The sequence below is a fragment of the Chelonoidis abingdonii genome, chromosome 6, assembly GCF_003597395.2.
Source record: "Chelonoidis abingdonii isolate Lonesome George chromosome 6, CheloAbing_2.0, whole genome shotgun sequence".
NCBI lineage: Eukaryota > Metazoa > Chordata > Testudines > Testudinidae > Chelonoidis > Chelonoidis abingdonii.
The window spans coordinates 87,250,247-87,273,733 of NC_133774.1; the positions used below are offsets into that span (position 1 = coordinate 87,250,247).

A 23,487-nucleotide genomic window follows, 5' to 3' on the forward strand; every position below is an offset into this window, starting at 1 on the left:
AAGCACTATGCTTCACCTCAATCAGATTTCATCCACTTTAAATGCCATCTTATCAACATTCATACCTACTTGGCAAAAGAAGGAATAAAGATTTGTTTTAGCAAGCAAAGATGTTTCAAATGGCAAATTATTATACCAGCATAAATGGCTCAATGTTAAAATAATAAGTCCTTTTCTAATTATAAAACTGAAGAAACTGCTTCTTCACAATTTTAGAACACACCACTACATTTTGCTCATGAGAACAAAATTTACAGTCATAAGTTGCACATAAAGGGTTTATTTTAAATGTTTTAAGGATAGAGTTACATCATAATTATAAAAATTACTTACAGAATTAAGTAACAGATTTTAAGTGTTTATACTTCTAAATGCAGAGAACAGGGAACTGTCTACATTGTTCAAAATAAAAAAAAATAGTGAAACCAAGCTCTAAAGATGAAGTCATTACCTAATTTTAAAATGTGAACACGAAGACCTTTGAACTATACACATACCAAGAACCATCCAAATTGCACTAATGATGTAAAATACAAAAAGCACAGCATTTTAAAGGAACCAGAAACTGTTTTAGCTATAATTCTCCTTCCCTGAATTGACTGTAATTGCTGCTATCCTCAAAGAAACTTTCAGTTTTAAAATGAATCAATTAAAAAAAAAAAAAAAAAGACTTATGTATTACAATTTATGAAGTTTAAAAGGGTTTTCCCCAATGTATTTAGGTCTTTATGTATTCTACTCCAACTTAATTTAGGGTTTGGCACTCAAAAGAAAAAAAGAAAAAATGCGGTGTTTTAGATTCAGCTGTGATTTTAATTTACTAGTGAACAGAATACATGGTCCCTTCAAATGCTGTGACACATACAACTGGAAAATTACCTTCTGTTGGCACTATGCTCGCCTCACCAGTGCATTTAGTCCTACTAACAACCATTAAAACAGCACAATAAGCAAATTCACAAAAACTGAACACAAAATAAAAACAAAAACAAAAAACCTAAACATTTTAACATGCAACTTTAGTTTGTTACATTGAATATTCTACCTTCTAAGCATGCAAAAAAGGATGGTCTGAATTTAAGATTTTTCTTCTTTTTAAAATTTTACATGGCAGCCTGACATCATACACACACACACGCGCACACACAATATACAACAATACTACAGCAGGTAAATGAGAAAGGCCAATAACTTTTATACACAGATCCTGGCTTGTGCTGTGACAAGCCCCATGATAATTTTGGAAAGGAATGTTGAACCCCTAGAACAAGGAACCAACATTTAGTTACCAGGGTAACGCAAGCACTGCATGCAGATCTGAAACATGAGCCTAAAACAAAGCCCAAAGCAGAAGGGCAGGAAGTGGAATTAGTCTCAAGCCTCAAAAAAGGTGGTTTAAACTATCAAAAAAGAATCCCAACCCAAAAAACAAAAGCCAACAAAGCAACAGACAAGAGGGGACACTTAAAAGGCCATAAAAATTTACACAGATTATACTCCACTAATTGGTAGATTATGTGGTATATTAAAGTGGCTTGCAGAAAACCCACAAATGCAAGCCTTTAATGCTAAAAATGTTTCAGTAGACCTAAACTTCAAATATTTCAAAACAAACCTTGTTTTCCTTAGATGTATAGCCCAAAATTCACTGTACTAAGTTATGCGCATATCCTGTGTATAATCGATACACTCACTCATTCTTGTGCCACAAATATCAACTTGGGCTCATGGAGCCAGGCTCAGCTTTGAGATTTACATGCAGGACTCTTAAGAGTCAATAGAAAACACATAACAGATCTGCAGGATGAAAACACTGTGTTGCAAATCTGCTCACTTTGTTCAAAAACACAAGGAACATTTATGATTCAGGTACTTGGTACTTAAGGACTGCATTGAGAAGCTATTCACTGAAAGACAATAGCCTGCCTTTGGTTGCCCATGATGAAATACTGGACATAATGCAATAGTAGCAATGGACAAAGAATTAAGGTACTGTATTTATATGGTGAGTATTTGTTACCATTCAACAGCATAATGAGGCACAAGCCTTAAGGCTAAAAATATGAAGTCAGGCAAAAATGGATAGAAAGGGGCTTAAACCACTGAATCTTCAATGTCAAGAACATCTATAATAGAGGTCATCTGGGCCTCAGATCTCAGATTAACAGCACCATTTCCTAGCCTTCTGTGTAAGGTTGGGTATCTGGGTGTTCCTCCCCTCAACAGTGATAACTGGCTTCACATACTAACCTTCTGTGAAGCAGTGCTTTCAAACTTGCAAAGCTCTGCCTTAATGTGACATGACAATTTTGTTGCTGAACTGACCATTTTTGCAATTCTGATTACTTTTTAAAACTGCCACACTTAAACTACCTTGGTTTACAACTATCTTGCAAGATTAAAACTGTGAAAGGATCTGCAGCTGTGGGCTCCTATTTACATCCATAATCTAATGCAGATGACCGAACCACTGAGGCTGCCTATAGCTTTCATTAGTTAGTACACCACTGGCATGCAGAATTCTAGTGTTCATTGAATGAAATTCACGTTACAGCATACCTCAAAGCGAGTACAACCACAAAAGGCGACAACAGGTTTAAGCTGTAGATGATTTGTCCGGACACTCGTAGAAAAGCCAGAAAGAAGAGCTAAGAAAGACGTTTTTTTCGGGGGGAAACTAAACAAAAAAAGGAACACAGCAGAAAGCAACAAATGCTTCTCCTTCTCTAAAACAAGTCTTTAATGTAAGAGGACTGTTCTTTCACGAGGTTTTTGTCTTTACATGTAACAGATAAACTATTAGGCTTTTAAGTCCATACACAAACATCCAGATTGCTAATTTTGATATTAAATGAGAGACTACTGATTGCCAATGTGTAGTCTAAAGATCTTTCTGAAGTAACATATAATGTTATCACTGTTGTGGCACCAAGCACTTGAGTTTGTTAAGTGTGTATAACAAAAATACAACATTTAGAATAGAAGGCAGCCTTGTTTTGTGTAGTTATACTGGTTCCCTCAACTTGTAAATGTGGGCTGCATTTTCTAATCAACAGTTTATATAGCTGAATAAACCTTTTATAGTTTAAAGCCTTTTCACTGAAAGGTGCAAGTCAAACACTTAATGTTGTACTGTCTTGTGTCTACAAAGATGCACAAATATTCCCATGTACTGCTAATTCTTATAAAGCGACTTTGAAATAAGGTATAGAAACACAGTAGATTGATGTTACTTGGGTTAGGCATTCCTTAACACTGCACAAACCAACGATTTACTTTTTTTGAAATCATCTCAGCCCCAACCCTGAAAACAAAGACTGCCAGTAGCCAAGAAATTAAATTTAATGTTACATAAGAAGGCAATATTGAAAATATCAAACTACACTTGCATGTGGCAGTTGAACAGGTGAGTGCGAGGTTGAAGAAAAAGTTAAAGGCTATGAAAAATTTTTTAGATTAATGATTACAATATTAGATCAACTTTACACAGCTTGAATTTGCAGCTGTTTACTTTAACTCCCTCTCCCCAAAAATATAGCGACTTCCTTCAAGAAAAGGAGTTCCCTTACACAAAATGTGTCATGTTCACACAAATTTGTTTGTATTATTCAGAACAAAACAGTTTTGTTGGCAGAGATTGTGGGTTCGCAGGGACATTTAAGCTTTCATTAAACTGGAAAGCAGTCAAGTCTTTGTGTCTACAAATTTTACATTTAATAGTTCCACGAGTTTGGCAAAAGTTCACGATGATGTTTAAGATGTTTTCACCAAATCATAGACATAAATATGGAAATCATCATCGAACTTGATGAAATAGACAGAAGGTTTGGCTTCAACTTGATGAATGACCATGCCAGTCCTTTTAGAGCCATCTTCTTTGGCATATTCCACTTGTTTGCCTACCAGGCTGTCCACAACTTCACCTGGTTCCCGTTCTGCAGGAGGCGAATCATCTGTAACACAGAAAACATGATGTGTTTAGTTAGGAGTTTAAGGATTTTCAATCCACATAACAACTGCAAAGACATCTTCAGAATGTATACAAATATCAGGAGTCGTGAGAAGAGATGAATTACAATGTTTGAGAAGAACATTTTAAAAGTTGTAGCCCATTCAGTCAAAAAAAGTTCAGCAGTTCCACAATTTACCATTACAGAAAAAAAATGTACTTGGGTAACACCGCAACTAGAATTTTAAGAAACTGGAATCTTATACTAGCCTCCTAGACTTCCTGCATGCATTAGCTCCTACGCAGTCACATGCACATAAAGCAAAGTAACAAATGAGGAAGTTCTTTGAGATGTGTGGTCCCTGTCTGCATTCCACTGTGGGTTATGCATGCAGATCATGTATCTGGAGCCAGAGAATTTGAAACAAGTATCTGGCTCACCTCTATAATTCTCTCTCTACCATGAATTAGATAAGATCTGAAGCAGCAGGTGAAAAGTGCATTACCAATAGGGACCACGCATCTTAAAAACCCTCTAGTTACAGGTAAGTCACCTCCTTTTCTTATTTGAGTGATGGTCCCTATTGTAGTCCACTGTGGGTAACTGACAAATAGTACCTAAACAGGAGGAGGGTGGGAGGATGTGGCCGATAGGGCTGAGCGGACTACCACTGCTCCACAGGAGGCATCAGAAGAACAATCCTGCACCAGGGAATAATCTCTTGCAAATAGTTGAATGGAATTCCACATAGCTGGTTTACAAGTGTCCAGGAGAGTATCTCTTGAAGAGATGCTACCTGCTGTTGCTTGGGCTCTGGTCGAATGAGCTCTTAGCCCCAGTGTGAAAGGGGAGGGGTTTGACAGCTGAAAGAGTAGAATGCAGCCAGATATCCCTTTGGAGATTCTCTGGGTAGAGGTGGCCTGCCATCTGACTGTTGTTGATACAGAGACAAATAGTCACAGGGCATTCCTGATTGATTTTGTTCTATGCAGGTAGAAATCCCAGGCTCAAACATAAAGGGACTGGAATCTCTGGAAGCGTGTGGTTTTGGGAAGAACAAAGCTAAGTGAATGGATTGGTTAAGGTCAAATTCCAAAACTACTTTAGGGATAAGTTTGGGGTATAGATGCAAGGAAACCTTATCCTTATGGAATACAATGTATGGAGGGTCAGCCATCATTACTCCAACTTTCCCAACATTTCTTGCTGATGTGATGGCTACATGAAAGGCGACATTCATGGAAAGGAAGGAGATGGAGTAAGCAGCTAAATGCTCAAAGGGGAGTCTCGTTATCACTGAATGAGATTCAGGTTCCACTGGGGTGCAAGCTTCTGAGGCGGCAGGAAGGTTCTTACTAAGCCTTTCCAGAATCTATTAGTTAGCGGGTATGCGAAACCACAGTAGTCTTGAGAAGGTGAATGGTATGTACTGATTGCTGCCAAGTGGATTCATAAGGAGCTGATGCAAGGAGCCATGACTCCCTGCACATGACAACTGCAGCTGCCATAACTCTAGAAGAGGCATCCGTGGCACTGACTGCAGGTTGGGTGGTCCTGGCTACCAGTTTGCTTTCATTCATCAAAGCTAGGAAACAAGCTCTGTCAGTAAACTTCACAAACTTGCCATAGTTCAGGGAATTGTATTTAGCCAGCAATGCCTGGTAATTGGCTATTCGGCACTGAAAGCTGGATGATGTGAAGAACTTTCTTCCCAGTAAATACACGTGTTTATCCTCTTTGTCTGCAGGAGCAGACCTGCCATGTTGCTGTCCGGTCCTTCCAGAGGTGGAATGGACCAACAACGAATTAGGAGCTATGAGAGACAACAAAAATTCTGCACCCTTAGCTGGCACATAACAATGCTTTTTTGCCCCTTTGAGGGTAGAAGCACAGTAGCTGAGGTGGCCAAACTGTACTAGCTTGCTCCAGTATAGTTTTGTTAATAGAGAGGTGCAGCACGATTATGATTAAGGGTTTGCTCTGGATCTCCTCAAAGGGAACATGAAGCTCTCCAGAGACTCTGCAGAGAAGGTCCTAGAACTTCCTCTTTCTGAAGTCATTGGGGGGGGGGGGGAGAGGAGAGAAGAGAAAATGTTAATGTAGGTGTGTATGGATGCAGAGCACCGCTTATCTAGGGATGATTGATGGCAGACCTTGCTGGTTCTTGAGGAACCAGCAATAGGTATTCTCCTCTTTCCGAATCTAAGAGGTAGATTGGATCAATAGGTAATTAGAACTAGGAGTGCAGGGGATGATTGGCACCTGCTTGAGGGGAATGGTTCTCATATACAAGGTACAGTTTGGCTCTCAGCACCTGCCATTATACAATTATTCCAGCAAGCCTGATCGAAGCATTCCTGAGAAAGAGGCAGGAGTGATTAGCATTGGATCAACTCCTGCAGGGTGGTACTGGTCCCGGGTCCCAATTGGCCATCAGGAGGAGGTCAGTAAGAGGTCACAGTAGGGCCCCTGTGCGCTCGGGGTGCCAATAGCTAAGTCAGATGAAGGTGGGGTTGAATTTCTTTGGAGCTTGTGTGGGTCTTTTGGATAGGGGAGGATAAGTATTGATAAGCGGAAGCAGTTCATCATATGCTCCTAATCTTCTGAGGAGAAGGCTGATTCTGATTGCAGTGGTGGTACCACTAGTGTCCGTTGAGCGAAAATGTATTCTGGCATTCAGGTGGGGTGGGAGTTGACAAGCTTCTTCCTGCAGTGGGTTCTCTCAGAGGAGATGGTATCTCCTCGGAAAATTGAGAGAGTCCGATAGAGGAGGGGATTCTGGAAATCCAGGAAGAGAAACATCGCTGAGGGTTGGAAACGGATTTGGACTCTGTGTATACGGGGACTACTGCTTGTCTTGGCCCATCAGAGCCAGCAAGAAGGGTGATATCCAGCAGTGATTGGGCTTTATCAGTACAAACCTGTTTGGAAGCAGCTGGGAATGATGGTATAAAACAGGTCTGGGAACCAATGGAGCTCAAATGCTTTACGCTTTTTGTTGTTGCCTCCTCGGGACTTAGTATGTCCCAGAGTCCTGCATGGGCTGAGTAGTAGGTTTGGTTACAGATGCATCTGACTTATCTGAGTGAATTTCAGGAAATTAGTCTCATGCTTATAAAGCTGCTTTTCTGCTTCTGAAAAAGGCTCGGCATTTAGGGCTATGGGGGGGGGGGGGGAGTATCTCTCCCACATCAGACTTTGCGCAGAAGGTGCACTCCTTGTGGAATCAGGCTGCTGTACAGGGAAGGTTCCCAGCCTGGGTCTGACTGGATACTGCACCTCACCACGATATGAGCTTCCTCAAGGCAGTACAGATAAGAACAGTATGATATGAGCTTCCTCAGGGCAATACAGATAACGATAGGCAGGCAGGAAAAACACAGAGTTTGAAGCCTAGGGTCCTGGACATAGTCCAGTACCCAAATTAGGTACAGGGGGTTACCCCCGATAGAGTAATCTAATGCTAGAATTGTTAAAACTGCTTAAACTATAAACTATTAGGAGTGTTAAATATTTACAGTGAGGTTATTTATTGTTAATAGGACAAAGTTGAAGCTGTGGATGCTAACGTTGCAAGAAACTTGAGTGATTTTCTCAGGGCTTTATCCTAAAAACTTATCAAGTTTATTTTACTTAACCTCCTTTGGTAGTCAGAGTGTGGCTCAAAAAAAAGAAAACTGGTATAGTTTCAGAATTCCTTCTGAATCAAACTTTGTTTGGAAAAAATTTAGTGTCAGGACAAAAATGTCACCTTTCCCTCATGGAACACAGTAAAGAAAGGTCAGCCTTAAAAGCCTACAGTTCAGTTACTCTTCTTGCAGATATAATAGAAAAGAAAAAGGTTGTCTTATGGACAGGCGGTAAAGCACCCTTCCAAATGTTTTAATAGAAGCTCCGTCAATTAAAGTGCTAAGTTTCAAGCCCACACAGACATCCTTGGAACACTGAATTTCTGTCCTCAAGAGCACAATTCAGGCCACTAGCTGAAAGGCTCCAAAACCTAGGGAAGACTGACTGTTCCTGATATAGTGTCTGGAAACACAGTGACATGTACGAGAGGCTCCAACATCAAGCCCAGAAGATCAGAGTATCAGAATTTGTTAACTCGATCTGTAACTAGGAAAAACACGTATGCCTCGTCCCCTCATCTATGAGACTGGGGGGGGGGAGGGGGGGGAGGAGGAGTGCAGTGAGGGAAGGGAAGGGAAGACATAAAACAATGGCCAAAGTCCAATAACAGGCCATTTGTCAGAGCTGGGATCCTTCCCTGTCCTTAAACAGAAAAAAAAAGACCAGGGACATTTTAAATTGCTTTTGGTAGAACACAGATTTATTGATTCATAACCCCATTTCTGAAAAAAAGTTTGTACCACTGACTTATTTAGGAACAGGTACAATTACAGCCTCCATCATCTGTGATTCATGCTGGTGGCACACAAGTTTTTTTCCCCACTGCCAGAAAGAGAAGCTGGGTTGGTCTGATAATCACCGTATCACTCCGAAGAGGCATTAGGTCACAACATAGGCTGTAACCATAAGCATATCTTGGTTGTTCAGGTACAATGACACTAGCGTGATATTGTCTACTAATAACTGTACCACATAGTTAAGAACCCAATGAATGGCTCCCAGCTCTAATGTTTATGCAAAGCTTCACCTATCACCTATCACCTTTGGACTCCAACAACCAAATTAACAACCCAGTACAAAGCCAAAACATCTGTCACAATTCATTCACCTAGGAAGAAGGTTAAAGGGGTCCACTCTTGAACATTTTTTGTTGTTACTTTTTTTAAAAGGAGTTTTCCTGTTTTTCTTCTATATTTGCAATTCAATATTTTCTACCCTGGAAGACACTGAGTACCTGGAGATCTACTATTAATATAACAGGACAAGCACAATATAGCAGGACAAGAAACTCATTCACTGAAGGTGGGGATATATGATTTTTATTCAGACTATTTACAATGCTGCTTTTTGTTTTTCTTCTGTCTTGTTTTTAAAGATTCAGCACTTCTCTCCTTCAGTTAACGGAAGAGAAATCTTCTAGTATCCATCTGATACTCCTTCCCCTCTCCAAATCCACAGAGCAGCCGAGGGGTGAAATGGGGGGGGTGGGGGGGAATCAAACTAATAGTTTCGCTGCTGATCATTTTAGCAGAAACGCTGAGCTAATGTGCTTAATAATCATAGCTGGATATAGGGGTGTCATGGTACAATCCCCACTCTGAACCTTAGCGTCCAAGATATGGGGTACCAGCATGTACTCCTCTAAGCTTAATCCCCAGCTTAGTACCTGTAGCATTGCCACCAACCAGGAATTCCAGTGCCTGGTACACTCTGGTTCCCCCAAAACCTTGCCCGGGGACCCCCAAGACCCAGACCCTCTGGATCTTACCACAAGGAAGTAAACCCTTTCCCTAACCGTTGCCTCTCCCAGGCTTCCCTCCCTGGGTTACCTGAAGATCAGAGTGATTCATCTCCTTGAATCACAAAACAGAGGACAATTCACTTTCCTCCCTCTTCTCTATTCCCCTCCCAGACTCTTCGAGAGGAGAAGTAATCCTGAACAACAGAGAGAAATTAGCCTCTCCCTCCCCCTTCACACCTTTCTCCCCACCAATTCCCTGGTGAATCCAGACCCAGTCCCCTGGGGTCTCACCAGAATAAAAAACAATCAGGTTCTTAACAAGAAACTTTTTAATTAGAGAGAGAAAAATAGTAAAATTAATCTTTGTAAATTAAAATGGAATAGGACAGGGTGTTTTAGCTATAGGCACGGGAATACCCTCCCAGCCTAAGTATTCAAGTACAAACTTAAAATCCTTTCAGCAAAAATACAAATTTTTAACTCCTTTCAGCACAATGCACATTTGCAGATAAAGAAAACAAACATAAGCCTAGCTCGCTTTATCTATTTACTACTCACTATTTGAATCTATGAGAACCTGTATCAGGGAGATTTGGAGAGAAAACCTGGTGTCTCATTCTGGTTCCTCTCGAGCCCCCAGAGTGAACAACCACCAAAAACTAACAGCACACACAGAAACTTCCCTCCCTCAAGATTTTAAAGTATCCCTGGCTCCTTGATTGGCTCTCTGGTCAGGAGACAGCCAGGCTACTGAACTTGTTAACCCTTTACAGTCAAAGAGATATAAAGTACTTCTGTGTTATTAACTTTTCTTATCTGTTTATGACAAGAGGTATATACGCTACAGTGAAGTGAGGGGAACAACCTCTTTCCCTCCAAATTTTATACAATGTAACCTCTATTCCTAGCCAAGAGGGAGACAAGAGATACAGCCCCCCTTCTCTCTAGTACCAAAAGCTTCAACTGCCACCTGGATTAAAAAAAAAAAAAAAAATCCAAGACACACAATCACCCCTCTACTTTCCTGGATTTAAAAAACCCATTTCTTAAAATCTCCAGCCTCCCCTTGAATAACTCCTGTAACAAACATGGTCAATACGAAATCTGAAACACAGAGCACAAAGACTGGGGGCAGTGTAAAGTGAAATTTAATCAAAAAGGGAATAATATTAAGACATGGGTAATTTTTAATGAACTAACATTCAAGTCTTTAAACATCTCTAAAAGAATTCTGTGCTATTCTTTTTATCAAACCAACTTGCAAACAAACTGGTTGTTCCTATCTACAGTTACAGGGCTGAAAATTAAATTTATGTGTATCATAATGTTTGAATGGCACATGTGCACACACATCGGTTTGTTATAGGTCGACTGACTTAGAAACACACGTACCAAAAGTCTTTAAGAGTTATCACTCAAAATTCCCACGTCCTGATGTGATCATTTAAGAAACACACACGACATTTATTTATGGTACATGAATTCATCTAGTTTTACTTCAGCCCTTGTGATCTGTTATATTTAGTTAAAAGATAACACAAAGGAACAAAAAAAAGCCTAACTTCGCTTTCCCATCAAAATAGTGCTATGATGAAACCAATATTTTTGAGGGAGAATACCTATACACATGGGAAAAGTGGATGGTGGTAGTATAGGCTAATACAATTACCATTTTATCCTTGTTTCAAATTACCACCATTTAAGAGTCATCCCTAATATTAAAAACATATGAACCTTCTGCAGTTCTTGCAGTTCATCAGCTCTTTCATTTTAGGAAACAAACAAACCCAATGTCTATGGAAAGTGAGCTGTCATTTTGGTTTAGAAGAAAAAAATGTACTGGCGTACTTACTGGAATCAGGCATAATGCGGAGGTCACCTTCTTTATAGTCATCTAAGAGCTGATACATGTACAAGACAGGATCCTTCTCATAAGTAATATAAAACCACGTGTTCATTATAGGAGCTCGAGCCAAGACCATCCCCCTCCACTCATCTTTTGAGCCATCCTCTGTTTCAAACATATGTTCCACAGCTTTGCCAATCATTGTGTCTGCCAGGTGGGCATCACTGATTCGAGATGAAGCTGAAATATGTACACAATATTGTATAAAATTCAGGACCACTTGGAAGCCTGCATACTACATCTTCCATAGAAATCATAAAAAGGGCTTCATTCAAATTGTTTTCTTTACAAAATAATTATATGAATTAACTGGTGCATATTTTTATTCTCTGGGTATATCCAGATTACAAAGAGGCGGAATTCTAGCTATGGTTATTAAATAAGGGCTTGTCTACACTGTCAGTTATTCTAGAATAGCTATTCCTGATTAAATTCCATGTGTGGACACAGTTATTCTGGAACAAGAGCATCCACACATGGAGCTAATCAGGAAATCAATCCACTTTAAACTCACACCCCTACTGTACTCCAGATTAATTTTTATGTGTAGACAAGCCCCAACTCACTGTACTCACACTACAGAAAGATATAATTAGAAACACTAAGGAAAACCAATTGTGGGTTACAGAGCAGATACCACAACATCTTTATTTCTATCAAAAATAAACTTTTAGCAAAAGGGGTGAGGGCTGATCATAAAATGGCCTCTACAGTTTTCTACTGTCACTGAATTTTTTTCTTGAAACACTGCTAACTCCTTGCAGCCAACAAAAAAAGCTGATCTAGTTTGAGAGTCAATGACACTTGGCGTGAATTCTGAACTTTAATAAGTGTTTCAGACATCCTACAGGTTTTAAAAATTCAGACTGAGCTACTGAAAACAAACATTAATTCAATTATTTCATTTTTAAAGAAATTTCACTTTATTTTTATTACTTCTCAGAAAAGGCACAGGAGAAACACTTAATACAGGACCACAGAATATGGAGTACAGCAAAGAAAATTCTCATGAAATTGAACTGTAAAATGTGAACTCTCACTCACCATGTAACAGAAATATTATTCTAAGTATTACATAAGCTTTTTAGAGAGAAATCTTGGCTGTGAATAAGGTTGATCAATATTATCTCCTATATAAGTATGTCAACTAGATGACAATTTACAATACTGAACTTCTATAGCACTCAATGTAATATAAAAATAAGTTTTAATTTAAGAGAGTAAAATTCCCTACTCACTCCAAAATAAGGAGAACATTTACTAATGAAAGTCCACAGACTTGACAAAATGCAATTCAGCAGCTCCATCCAGCATCCTGTCCAGAGCATACAATATATACGTACGTGCATCAAAACGCACTTACCAACTCTGTCTGGAAGGACTTCAAGCGCTGACACTCTTTCATCTTTGTGCAGTTCTAGTCCATAGACGCAATCAAATCCATCATACTTAATAAGGTAGAGAGAAGGATTTACAGGAACCTGATCAAGAACTGTCCCCTTCCATTGTGTTACAGGTCCACTCCCTTCCTTCCATCCATGCTGTATTCTGCACCCTACAATATTTCTTCGGGGCTGAGAAATGGGTTTGCTAGGTCCCACGTTGTTTCGATGCTTTCTGTATATAGATACAAATAGGATTAACTTGTGTGCAGAAAAATGTTGTTTATTCTATTTATAATCCAATGTAGTTCAATGTTTTATTTTAATATACAAGTATTCCTTATTTTTTTATTTAATGTTGGACAAATTCTAATGCAGCTTGTATTATAGTGCACCTCTTTTTGAATAGGCCAAATTACTGTACTAATTGCCTTTAAATTTTTTAGGAAACATACTACTACAATAATGAAAAGAAATGCTATGGTCCTGTGATCAGTTGCTATGCTGCCAAATAATCTGAAACTAACTGAGCTGGTCAAATTTTTGCCGTAACAGGTTTTCAGTAAAAATGCAGTTTTATCAAAATAATAAAAAGTGTTTTGTAGGAACTTGTCAATTTTAACAAAAATTGACAGAAAAAGATCCAAAAGTTGCATTTCAATAGTGTTGGCTGAAATCTTTTAGTTTCTACTGTAATATTAAAATATTATATTCTACATTACACATCTGGGATGGTTTAGGTATACTTGATATGCCTCAGCATGGGAAGGAGATTTGAGTGCCCTTTCGAGGTCCCTTTCAGCCCTACATTTTCATGATCCTACATATAAAATATAATATAAAAAAAGTTTAAACATTCCCTGAATCAAAACTATGCTGAACTGACATTTTTCTGAACTTTCAATTTGTAGGAAATTTTGAACTTTCAGATTTTTGCTCAGATTTGGAATGAAATTTTTTGAAATGTCGGAATTCCTTGCCAATTGAACCTCCTGAAAGCACAACTCACCTGTTTTAAAAGGTCAATTCAGACATCAAAAGGAAAGTTTAATTACAGCCATGCCTATATCTCCTATTAACAAGGCATCAGTATTTGTCAGATACTTAACTAATCTGAGGCCAATATGAAGGATGCCTCTCACACCCACAAGCAGGATAAGCAGCTGCCATTAGCATTTGTTGGTCAACATCTGTTTTTGTAGTAGTGTGTTTATGTATTTCTCTGTTCTCCATGCCTATGCTGGAGTTCAAGTAACTTTTCAAACTATCAGTAAGTGCAGCATCGCCTGAGAAGTGCTCATCAAACATAGGCGTAGCATGCCAACAAGAAAAGCACTCTTTTGACATTCCTTTTCAGTACAACGCCAGTAGGGTCACATGAAAGGAAGGAGCAGTATGGAAGATTCTCCTTAGAGTGAGCAGTGAGGACTAGCAATCCACTTCTGCTCCTCTCTCTCTGCAGTGGTTTATTCTTTCTTTATGGAACCTGCCACCAAAAACAAATAATTGCCAGCACAAACCACTTGCCAATGGTTAATATTGCCAAGTCTTCATCAGTTATGGTTGTGAGAGATCTTACTTTTACTATCTGACAAAGTACCAAACTGTATCTAGCAGTATTTAACATTTAAAAGTCTTATTTTTGTAATTCATTAAAACAAGTGACAATTTATAGCGTCTATGTAGGAACTATATGGTTACTAGTATATTGTAGCCATTTTCAAGAGATAGAAAGATATGTATTAAATTATTTCATATATTTATTTTAGCTTGCAGTAATCTGCACAATTAACACACTATTCACATGGCTATCAGATTAAGATAAATCATTGTTTTTTCTTATGATAAACTTTAGATAATTTTAGTAGCTTTACAATAAATACTGTTTGCTGCAACCTTGCCAACTTCATTTAACCTGGTACAAATATTTACACAACATTAATTGCTTTAATTATTAGAAACTGAATGTCACAAAAAGCAACCTACACCATTCTCAAAAAAAAGTTAGCAACAGTGTAAAGCATTCTCAACAGTAGCTAGCAGCCTCTCAGATCCATTACCTACCTTGCAGTAACTGAAGCTCAAGCTGCATAGTCCCTAAGGGTATTCTTGCCCCAGCCACCTGAGACAGGAAGATTTTTCAGTTGCAAGGTCCATTGATCTGTGCCTGCACCCTACACCACCTTGTGCTCTGAATCAAGGGCATTAAGGGGTGGCACAGTCTAACCACCTCTCCAGTTCCTAGCTCTACCCTGAATCAAGAGAGGATGTGAGAAGAGAGGAAGGAAGGTGGTGGGTTGTGCAATACCCATAGGGATCACACATCTCAGAGAACTCCAGTTACTGCAAGGTAAGTAACCTTACTGTCTTCGAGTGCTGTTCCCTATGGGTATTCACTGTAGTTGACTGGCACGCAGCACTCTTTGGAGAAGGAGGGTACAAGCAAATATGCTGTGCCATAGATCGCAGGACAAAAGTAGGCATCTGATGGTGAAGCTTGAGCAAGGGCTTGATGTCCAATAAAAATGTGACTCAAGCCCCAAGGTGCCAGTCTAAAGATTTTTTAGGTGAATTCTTTGCAGGGAAAGCACTGAGGTAGCTTGTGCTCTGGTTGGGTGAGCCCTGGCACTCTGTAGCAAAAGGGGCATTCATAATCCCGTAGCCAAGGAGAATGCAGTCCAAAGTCAATTTACAGAGTCTTTGCAAAGGAACTGCTTCTCCTTTCATTCTCTTGATGATGGAAACCCATAGTCTCAGCAACTTCCTAAAGGACTTTGTCCTTTACAAGTAGGTGAGAACTCTGCAGACATACATGTTACTGTGGGGTTTGGAGAGGAAAATAGCCAATTTTGACTCAAGTGAAACCTGAGATGGAATCTCAAGGGGACTATCACTGAAATACCATATAGGGAAGGGTCTGCCATGTGGGGTCTGTTCACATGGTGGGCTGAGAGAATCAGGTTCAGGTTCTAGAGAGATGAAGGTTTTCATAATTTTGGGGGGGGAGGGGAAGAGAGATTCTAGTAATACCCTTTAAGAATCTCACAGCTGTAGGATGTGTGAAAACTGTGCACTCACCATCAGAGGATTGAAGAAGTTAATAGCTGCTAAATATACTCACAAGGAATGAATAGATAGACCAGATGTCTTTAAGGATGTATCTTCTCCAGATTTAACAAACCCAATTTTTTAAATCTTCCCTCAGAGGCCATGTTTTCCAGACCTTTCATCATTTTTTGTTGCTCTTCTCTGGACTTTCTCCAAAATTTGTCCACATCTTTTCTGAAATGTGGCACCCAGAACTGGACACAATACTCCAGTTGAGGCCTGATCAGTGTGGTGTAGAGCAGAAGATTATTTCTCTTGTCTTACTTATAATACTCCTGCTAATACATCCCAGAATGTTTTCTTTTTTTGCCATGGTGGTGTTACACTGCTAACATATATTTAGCTTGTGATCCACTATGACCCCCAAATCTCTTTCTGCAGTATTTCTTCCTAGGCAGTCATTTCTCATTTTGTATGTGTGCAACTGATTGTTCCTTCCTAAGTGGAGTACTTAGCTTTTGTCCTTATTCAATTTCATCCTGTTTACTTCAGACCATTTGTCCAGAACATTTTAAATTTTAATCCTATCCTTCAAAGTAGCTGCAAGACACCAGCTTGGTATCGTCCATAAACTTTGTAAGTGTAGTCTTTATGATATTGTCTGATCACTGATGACTGTAGAGTGTTTTCTGCTGTTAAGGATGGTTTAGCCCTCTTTAGAACACGATCTCTTTGTCTATCCAAAAACCATATTGCCAGATTGAGGGTCCCTGGCTTGCAATGGTTGTTCTGGTCTCCGTTCTGAGGCCGTATGTTCAGGAATGGTTGTAAGCACATGCATGGGTAAGAGGTGAAGGGGGTCTGTCCGATATTTCAGTGAGCTCTTTGCTTTTGGTATGGTCTGTGCAGATACATGGTCCCGTGAGCTCTAGACACACCCCTATCTGGGTGTGGAGTCTGACTAGATGGGAGAGTAGGGGAGAAGCAGTCGTTTTCTTCACGAGCTAACAAGGCTATTTATCCTGCTTCTTATGGGGACATTTACCCATACCCTCCTCATGTCTCTGTTTAGAGAAGTCCTCAGATTTGATCAAGGATCCTGAGCTAGGGAGTGCCAGTGCCGGAGGGGCACTACTTGGTAGCTCCAGTCCATGCGTTGGGAAGCTCAACATCCAGGATCAGATTGGGACCCCATAGAGAGCTCAATTAAATATTTGCAAAGCTAGAACTCACAAGACTGTTTAGTTCATGGGGGAAAGAATGGCAGATCTCACACTTAGAAGGAGTGTGTAATTCCTTGAGATAGTACAGGCACCTCTTGTGAGGATCACTAACAAAGAAGACCTGGAAGGCAGGCAATTCATGCCACCCCTTACACACTTGGTTGAGAGCATGAGGTGGTGTAAAGTGCAGGCATGGACTGCTACTGAAAAATCTTCCTATCTGAGGTGAGTGGAGCACATGCTCACCCACAGTGAGTATCAACAGGGACCTGCACTCAGAACAAATAGTGCTTGGCAGAGATCCAAGACATGACAGATAGTAGTGAGATCTGAAAAAACTGTTCATAGAATGCTTCCATCATTCCACAAGGTTGCTGAAGTAGGAAATGTACTATTCCATCAGATATAATTAGAATTATACATTCACTGGGAACTGCAATTCCTCTACAATTTCTCTTAACTCCAGCCTTGCATTCTCCATGAAGAAATTCTTAGTGGGCAGTTCAACAGTATTTTCTTTATTTTCAGATTTCACTTCTGTCACAATTATATGCAGTCTTTAGCAGTATTTTCTAGAAAGGCTTTGAGTGGCCACCCTGGCATCACAGGTTACTATAACACATATATAACTGAAACCTTTTCCCAATTAAAGACAGCAGAAACATGAAGTTCAGTATTTTTTTTTATAAAGCATCTTTTGTTAAGTACATTTTCAAAACATGCGTGTTTAAGAGAGATAACACGTCTTTGCTAATTTCTCTTGTTAACTTTTCTTACTAAATATATCCATTACAATGTCAGCAATATTTCATTAGGAAGGAATCAGTGATGCAAATTTTTCCTGCACAATGAAAATCTGATTTTGTGTGCAGTAAGTTTACTTCAACACAGTCCGATGCTAAGATATCTTTTGATTAACTGTTTGGTTAATAAGCGTGATTCTTTCTGAATGGTAACTGAAAAAAATCTATTAGGACAAGTGTTCAAAGAGACACTACCAAGTTTAAATAATTTTAAACGAGTTTTTGAACGTTACCAATACCTTAGAATTAAATTTGAACTTTTAAAAATACCTACTCCCCCGCCCAACACATCATTTATGCTGTTTATGCTTTACATTTCACTCATTTTAGACTTAGTGAACCACTAAGGGATAGCTCAGTAGTTTCAGCATTGGCCTGCTAAATCCAGGGTTGAGAGTTTAATCTTTGAGAGGGCCACTTAGGATCTGGGGCAAAATCAGTACTTGGTCCTGCTAGTGAATGCAGGGGGCTGGACTTGACCCTTTGGGGTCCCTTCCAGTTCTATGAGATAGGTATAGCTCAATATATTATTTTATTATTATTATTATTATTATTATTAATTTTGTTTATAGTCCATTTCACTTTCTGGTTATAATGCATATAATTCTTCAATATTGGGACTGCAAATAATTAAGGGGGATGCTTAAATAAAAATCACTTGTCGTTTTCAGTGAAATAAAGTTCCACAATCATTTTAACTTAAATTTTGGGCCTGAACTACCTTTAAAATAACTAACAAGCTTCTAGCTCATAGCTACTTTTAAACACACCACTGCCTAAAGAAAGCATCATGAACGCAAACTTACAAAACTAAAAGCGAACCAGTATCTCTTCCAAAAGATCCTGAATTTATGAATAACTATTTCCAAAGTGTTTTACAGTCTAAGAGACACCAAAACAGTTTTTTATTATACTAAGATTTACAATTTCAAATTAAGGTCTTAATGAGGAAAATATTAAAGTTAATGAACGGCTGTAACAACTTAATTCTAGTTTAGTGCTACTTTTTAAAAAAAAATGAATGGTTTTACAGCACAATTGAAGTTGTTTGGGTGCTCTGTGCTTTTCCAACCTTAACATATTTGGATTTTTAAAACTCAATCTTAACTCTCTATTTCCTGGTCTTATGCTGCTTGTTTCTGGGGTAATTACAAAATCCTTGTAATATATTTTACCCTAAGTTAGTGATATGTATTTTTAACCTTAATTCCATTTTAGCAATTTGTCTTGGAATAGAGCCAAGAAATCTTAGTTCCTCCAACATGCTGCTATCTATCAAATAATCATGTAACTCACTGGCAAAGTGTATCATGACCATCACTACCAACCAGAACAAACAGAGCACTACAGACGAAAAAGGAGCTCTCTTTAGTAGAAGCATGCCATCCTGCTGAAACAGTAGCCTCCTTTATTCAGGGCACGGATAGCTTCAATCCCATTGGAAACCTTCAGTCTCATTGTAAATTATGGAAAACTATGGCCATTATGAGTGAAGACATTCCCTCCCTCCACCTTCTCCATTATATTCACAAATCATTAATAACTGTACTTTCTTGGAACCTAGCTTGAAATGGGCTATTTCGAAGGTGCAAAAGGTAATAAAAATGAGCCAATTATCATCAAAAGCAATCTGAAAAAAATGAGATTTCTTAAAGGTTCAATTTTAAACTAAATTTTAACTCTAAGTACTCAGTTTAGTCGAAAACCCCTGCAAGTTAAATCTTTATCCTCTAGTTATCTGCTACAAATCTGTGGATGATGCTCTGTATTCTTTGTATATAATAAAGATGTTTACTCTTTCTTCAGTCCAAAACAAGTCCAACTTTAACAAAGGCGCTACCATCCCTCATTAGTATTGCAGAGAATAGGCTGTCCTCTTATTTAGATATCTTCCTTGAAATATGACAGAGCCAGTACTTTGAGTTACCAAAGTGAAAGGTGAGAAGCACCACTATGATTGCACTACTGCAACTGCTACACTTGCATTTCCTGTCTCCAGTTGTTCTATAATGATGCAGAGGAACCTGTTGCAAGACACAATAATGGTGTAAATACCTGTGCCCTGTAGCAAAAAGTTCTATGCAACACCAGTTGAGTTACACGCATTCCAGAGGCTTACAACACTGGTTGCAATGCCTAATGCTGTAATGTAGTAAGCTGTCAGGCAGCCAAGTCCCAAACAATTAAGAGCTTTGTAGAGGGCACTATATTAGTACAACCTGCTAGGTGACAAAAAAAGTAATTGGGGTGGTTTGCCCTGGAGCGGAAAGGTCAAGTCCTAGCTAAGCACAGATAAAGTGCACTTTTGGCTACTGCTGCTATGATCACCTCACCATAGCCTAAGACCTAATAAGATTCCTATATTTTGGAGCTTTCTGAAAAAAAGGCAGAAAGAAGTTCCTCAGTCTAGGGATTTGTCCACATAAACCTTGTTAATCCCTTCTTGATGTTTCCCCCAGCCAATCATCTCCATCTTGTGAGGCTTAAGCAGCCATTAACTGACATCATACAGTCCCTTGTCTTAGTTAGGCACCAGGAAAGTAAAAGGGGAAGTTAGAGATGTGGTATCTACATGTGTTCCATTTTTGAGTGCATATACCTGATGTGCTGGAGAACAGAATGCTTTAGTCAGCAGTGTCTGCTCATTGCACCTGCTCCTTTGATTACCTTAAGCCCTTCCCCCTCAAGTAGGGTTGCCTATTTTAGTTGGACATATTCTTGGAGGTTTCATCACATGACAATCTTTAATTACAGATTAATCTTTAATTTCTGGAGACTCCAGAGCAATCCTGGAGGGCTGGCAACCCTACCTTTAATGCTATACAGGTAAGTGGGGTGGTGGAGTGACCAACTGATTCTCAGTTCCTGCATCATGATCAAGAGCAGACTATTAGACTTGTTAGTATCATGGAAAGTAGGGTGGGCTGTGAACACATGGAAATACCACTGTGAGTTTACTTAAGACTGCAATGCAGCGCTCCCAAACTGGGCATCTGAACTAAGTAGTAATGGCTAGTGAAAGTATTACTCCAAGCAGCAGCCCTACAGAAAATCAGCTACGGGTATTTCCTTGAGATGCTGCAGAAGTGACCTGTGGTCTGGTAGAATATAACCTAATACGACCTGAAAGTTCTAAATTGGCCACCTCATAACATACCTTTATGAAGTGTGGTGCTCATTTAGATATTCTCTGAGTTGAGGCTGCCTGACCCTTGGATTTCCCAGCAATAAATATAAATAGCATAGGGAGCTGCCTGAATGGTTTTGTTCTAGTCAAATAAAATGACTTAGATATTAAGTCTTTTATATGTTACAAGACTTTTATATGTTAACCAAATTCCCTTTAATGCTGTGTAACTATAAATGTAGTGTCCTCTACCTATTAAAATGTCTCTGACCTTCAGTTGAACCTTAGTTGATCAAAGAAATATATATTCAATAATGGAATGTGTAATTTTACCTTATCTTACTAACATACCCATATGTCCAGGAAGGAACCCTTGGAAACTAATAAGGATCTCTATTATTATAGAAGTGTGTTATAATAAACCAGCCTGATTAATTGATATGGGGTTCTTATAATCCAATTATGTTCTGTGATAAGAGTTATTTATTATCACAGATGTTTTCTGTGATTTATCAAAAGACCCACTGAAAGATGTTTTTAACTCATTAGGCTTGTTTCAACAGGTATTCTTAAACTAAAGGGATTTCTATTCCGATTATCATCATCAATCATGTACGCTGAGATATCAAAAGAAATTCCATAAGTAATTAGGTAAATTGAGATATCAAAAAAAAACCAAACACATGGTTTTGGGGAAAGTAACTTTTCCCTCCCTGCAAAGAAATGTCTTCGTTTCACATATTATAAAGGAAAAAGTTTGGGGTGTTAGTTTGGGAGTGAATAAACTGCCAACATTCTGCCAGTTACAAAAGGGAAACAAGCTGCTGTCTTCACCATTTGCAGGAGGTGGTAAAGCATATTTTCTTTTTTGTATTCTGTATACTGCTGTATTCATCTTTGACCAATGACCTCTGATTAAATAATTCCAATTGAGCTGGTTATTTGACACCTCAAATTATTAATAAAAATTCAAACATGCAAAGCTCAAAGGACATCAAGTGTATGTAATGCAGCCTCACAACTGAATTAATGAGGCTTTGGGAAAAACAGGTAAGTGAATGGACTGATTTAAATTAAAATCAGAGATAAATTTCTTCCTAAAGTAAGGGCATAGCCAGAGTGTAATTTTCAACATTAAAAATGTAGTGATGGCTTGCAATTCTCAGACCCTGGGGGTTGTCTTATTGAAGGAAAAACTCTAAAAAGACCTTTCACAAACTTCAACAAATATGATAAAAAAATTGGATGGTCTTGAATTGGGGGAGGATGTGCTGAGATAGCTACCAAACAAACAAATAATGAGCTTAGGAACAACCCAGAGGTTTAATAATAATAATAGATACTGACGGATATGACAGATTGATGTCTCGTATGGAGAAACATTATGCTGGTAAGCCCAGGATGAAAAATGCTTCAAGTTTGGAGAATAATTTGTCTTCGTGGATTGCTTTCTGCCCTGAATCCATATGTTGTGTATATCAGCAGAACAAGTCTTCTCCAAGTCTGTTAACCAGACAGTTTCCATACCATGAGGTGTAGTGATAACAAGTCTGGATAAATGTTTTCCCTGTTATGAGCAACTAAGTCTAGTCGAAGTGGTAAGAGATATTGGCAATACCGAGAATTTCTGATTTCTGTGAAACAGTCTTGCATGGGCCAATCCAGAACTATTAGGATGACTGTGGCCTTCTCCTGTTTGAATTCCTTAGCATATATGCGATCAGAGGAATTGGGAGATAAGTGTATAATAGGCCTTGAGTCCAAGGGATTATGAAGATATCTCTTTGAGAACCCAGACTCTCGTCCCTCCTTGGAATAAAATACTTTGCATTTCCTTTTTCTGTTCAGTGGCAAACAGATCTGATTCAAAATGGACTTGATGACTAAATTCTTTATGAACCATTCATGATTCTGAGAACAATGGCTACTTGGATGCTCCATCTGCCAGCATGTTATGTAGGTCTGGAAGATGCACTGCGGTTAGATGTTGGGTCAGATACACCAGTTCCACAGAAGGACTGCTTCCCTGCACAAGAGCATTGGTTTGGCTCCTCACTGTTTACATAAAACATCATGGTGATACTGTCAATTCTCACCTGTACACTCATCTTTGATATGAGGTAAAAAAGCCATGTAGACAAGCTTTATTGCTCTGAGCTAAAGGATGTTGATATGAAGGCATGTCTCTGAGACCACTGATCCTGTACTGTAAAAGTTGTTGAGATGGGTTCCCCAACCCAACAAAGAAGAATCAGTGACAACTGATTTATGTGAAATGCTGGGAAGAATGGAATTCCCCTGCAGAACTGATGTGGACCTTTCCATGAGCTGAGGGAGTCCACAACTCCTTAAGAGATGCATACTCTGTATCTATTTTGTGAACAGCATGGAAATGGACAATCCAGAAACATTCTTGAAGCCTATGTGAAGTTATGGGATCTAAAAGCTGGAGACATATCCTTCTTGTAGCACAGGGATTTTTATGAAGTTGATTGATCAACTCTATCACATTCTTGAATCTGGTTGTAGCATGTATTCTACAGAGGTTTGAGCATTGAGTAGAAACACAGTGAATTCTATCTTCTGTGTTGGGATTAAATGAGACTTTTTCACATTCATTCTCAGTCCCAGTTTGGACAGCAGATGTATGAGGTACCAAACACTGTTTATTACCTGT

At 38.9% G+C, this 23,487-nt stretch overlaps 1 protein-coding gene across 11 annotated transcripts in view; it reads right to left on the bottom strand.

Annotated features, from left to right (window-relative positions):
- Window positions 1-264: 264 nt before the first annotated feature.
- Window positions 265-23,487, bottom strand: part of SPIN1 (spindlin 1) — a 101,083-nt gene continuing 77,860 nt past the window's right edge. For all 11 annotated transcript variants that reach the window (XM_075067206.1, XM_032772358.2, XM_075067207.1 and 8 more), the window contains 3 exons: window positions 12,591-12,844; window positions 11,174-11,407; window positions 265-3,953 (listed from right to left, as the gene is read on the bottom strand). In XM_075067206.1, coding sequence (XP_074923307.1) covers window positions 3,754-3,953; window positions 11,174-11,407; window positions 12,591-12,844 — 688 coding nt within the window. In that variant the 3' untranslated portion in view covers window positions 265-3,753. The remainder of the gene's footprint in view (window positions 3,954-11,173; window positions 11,408-12,590; window positions 12,845-23,487) is intronic.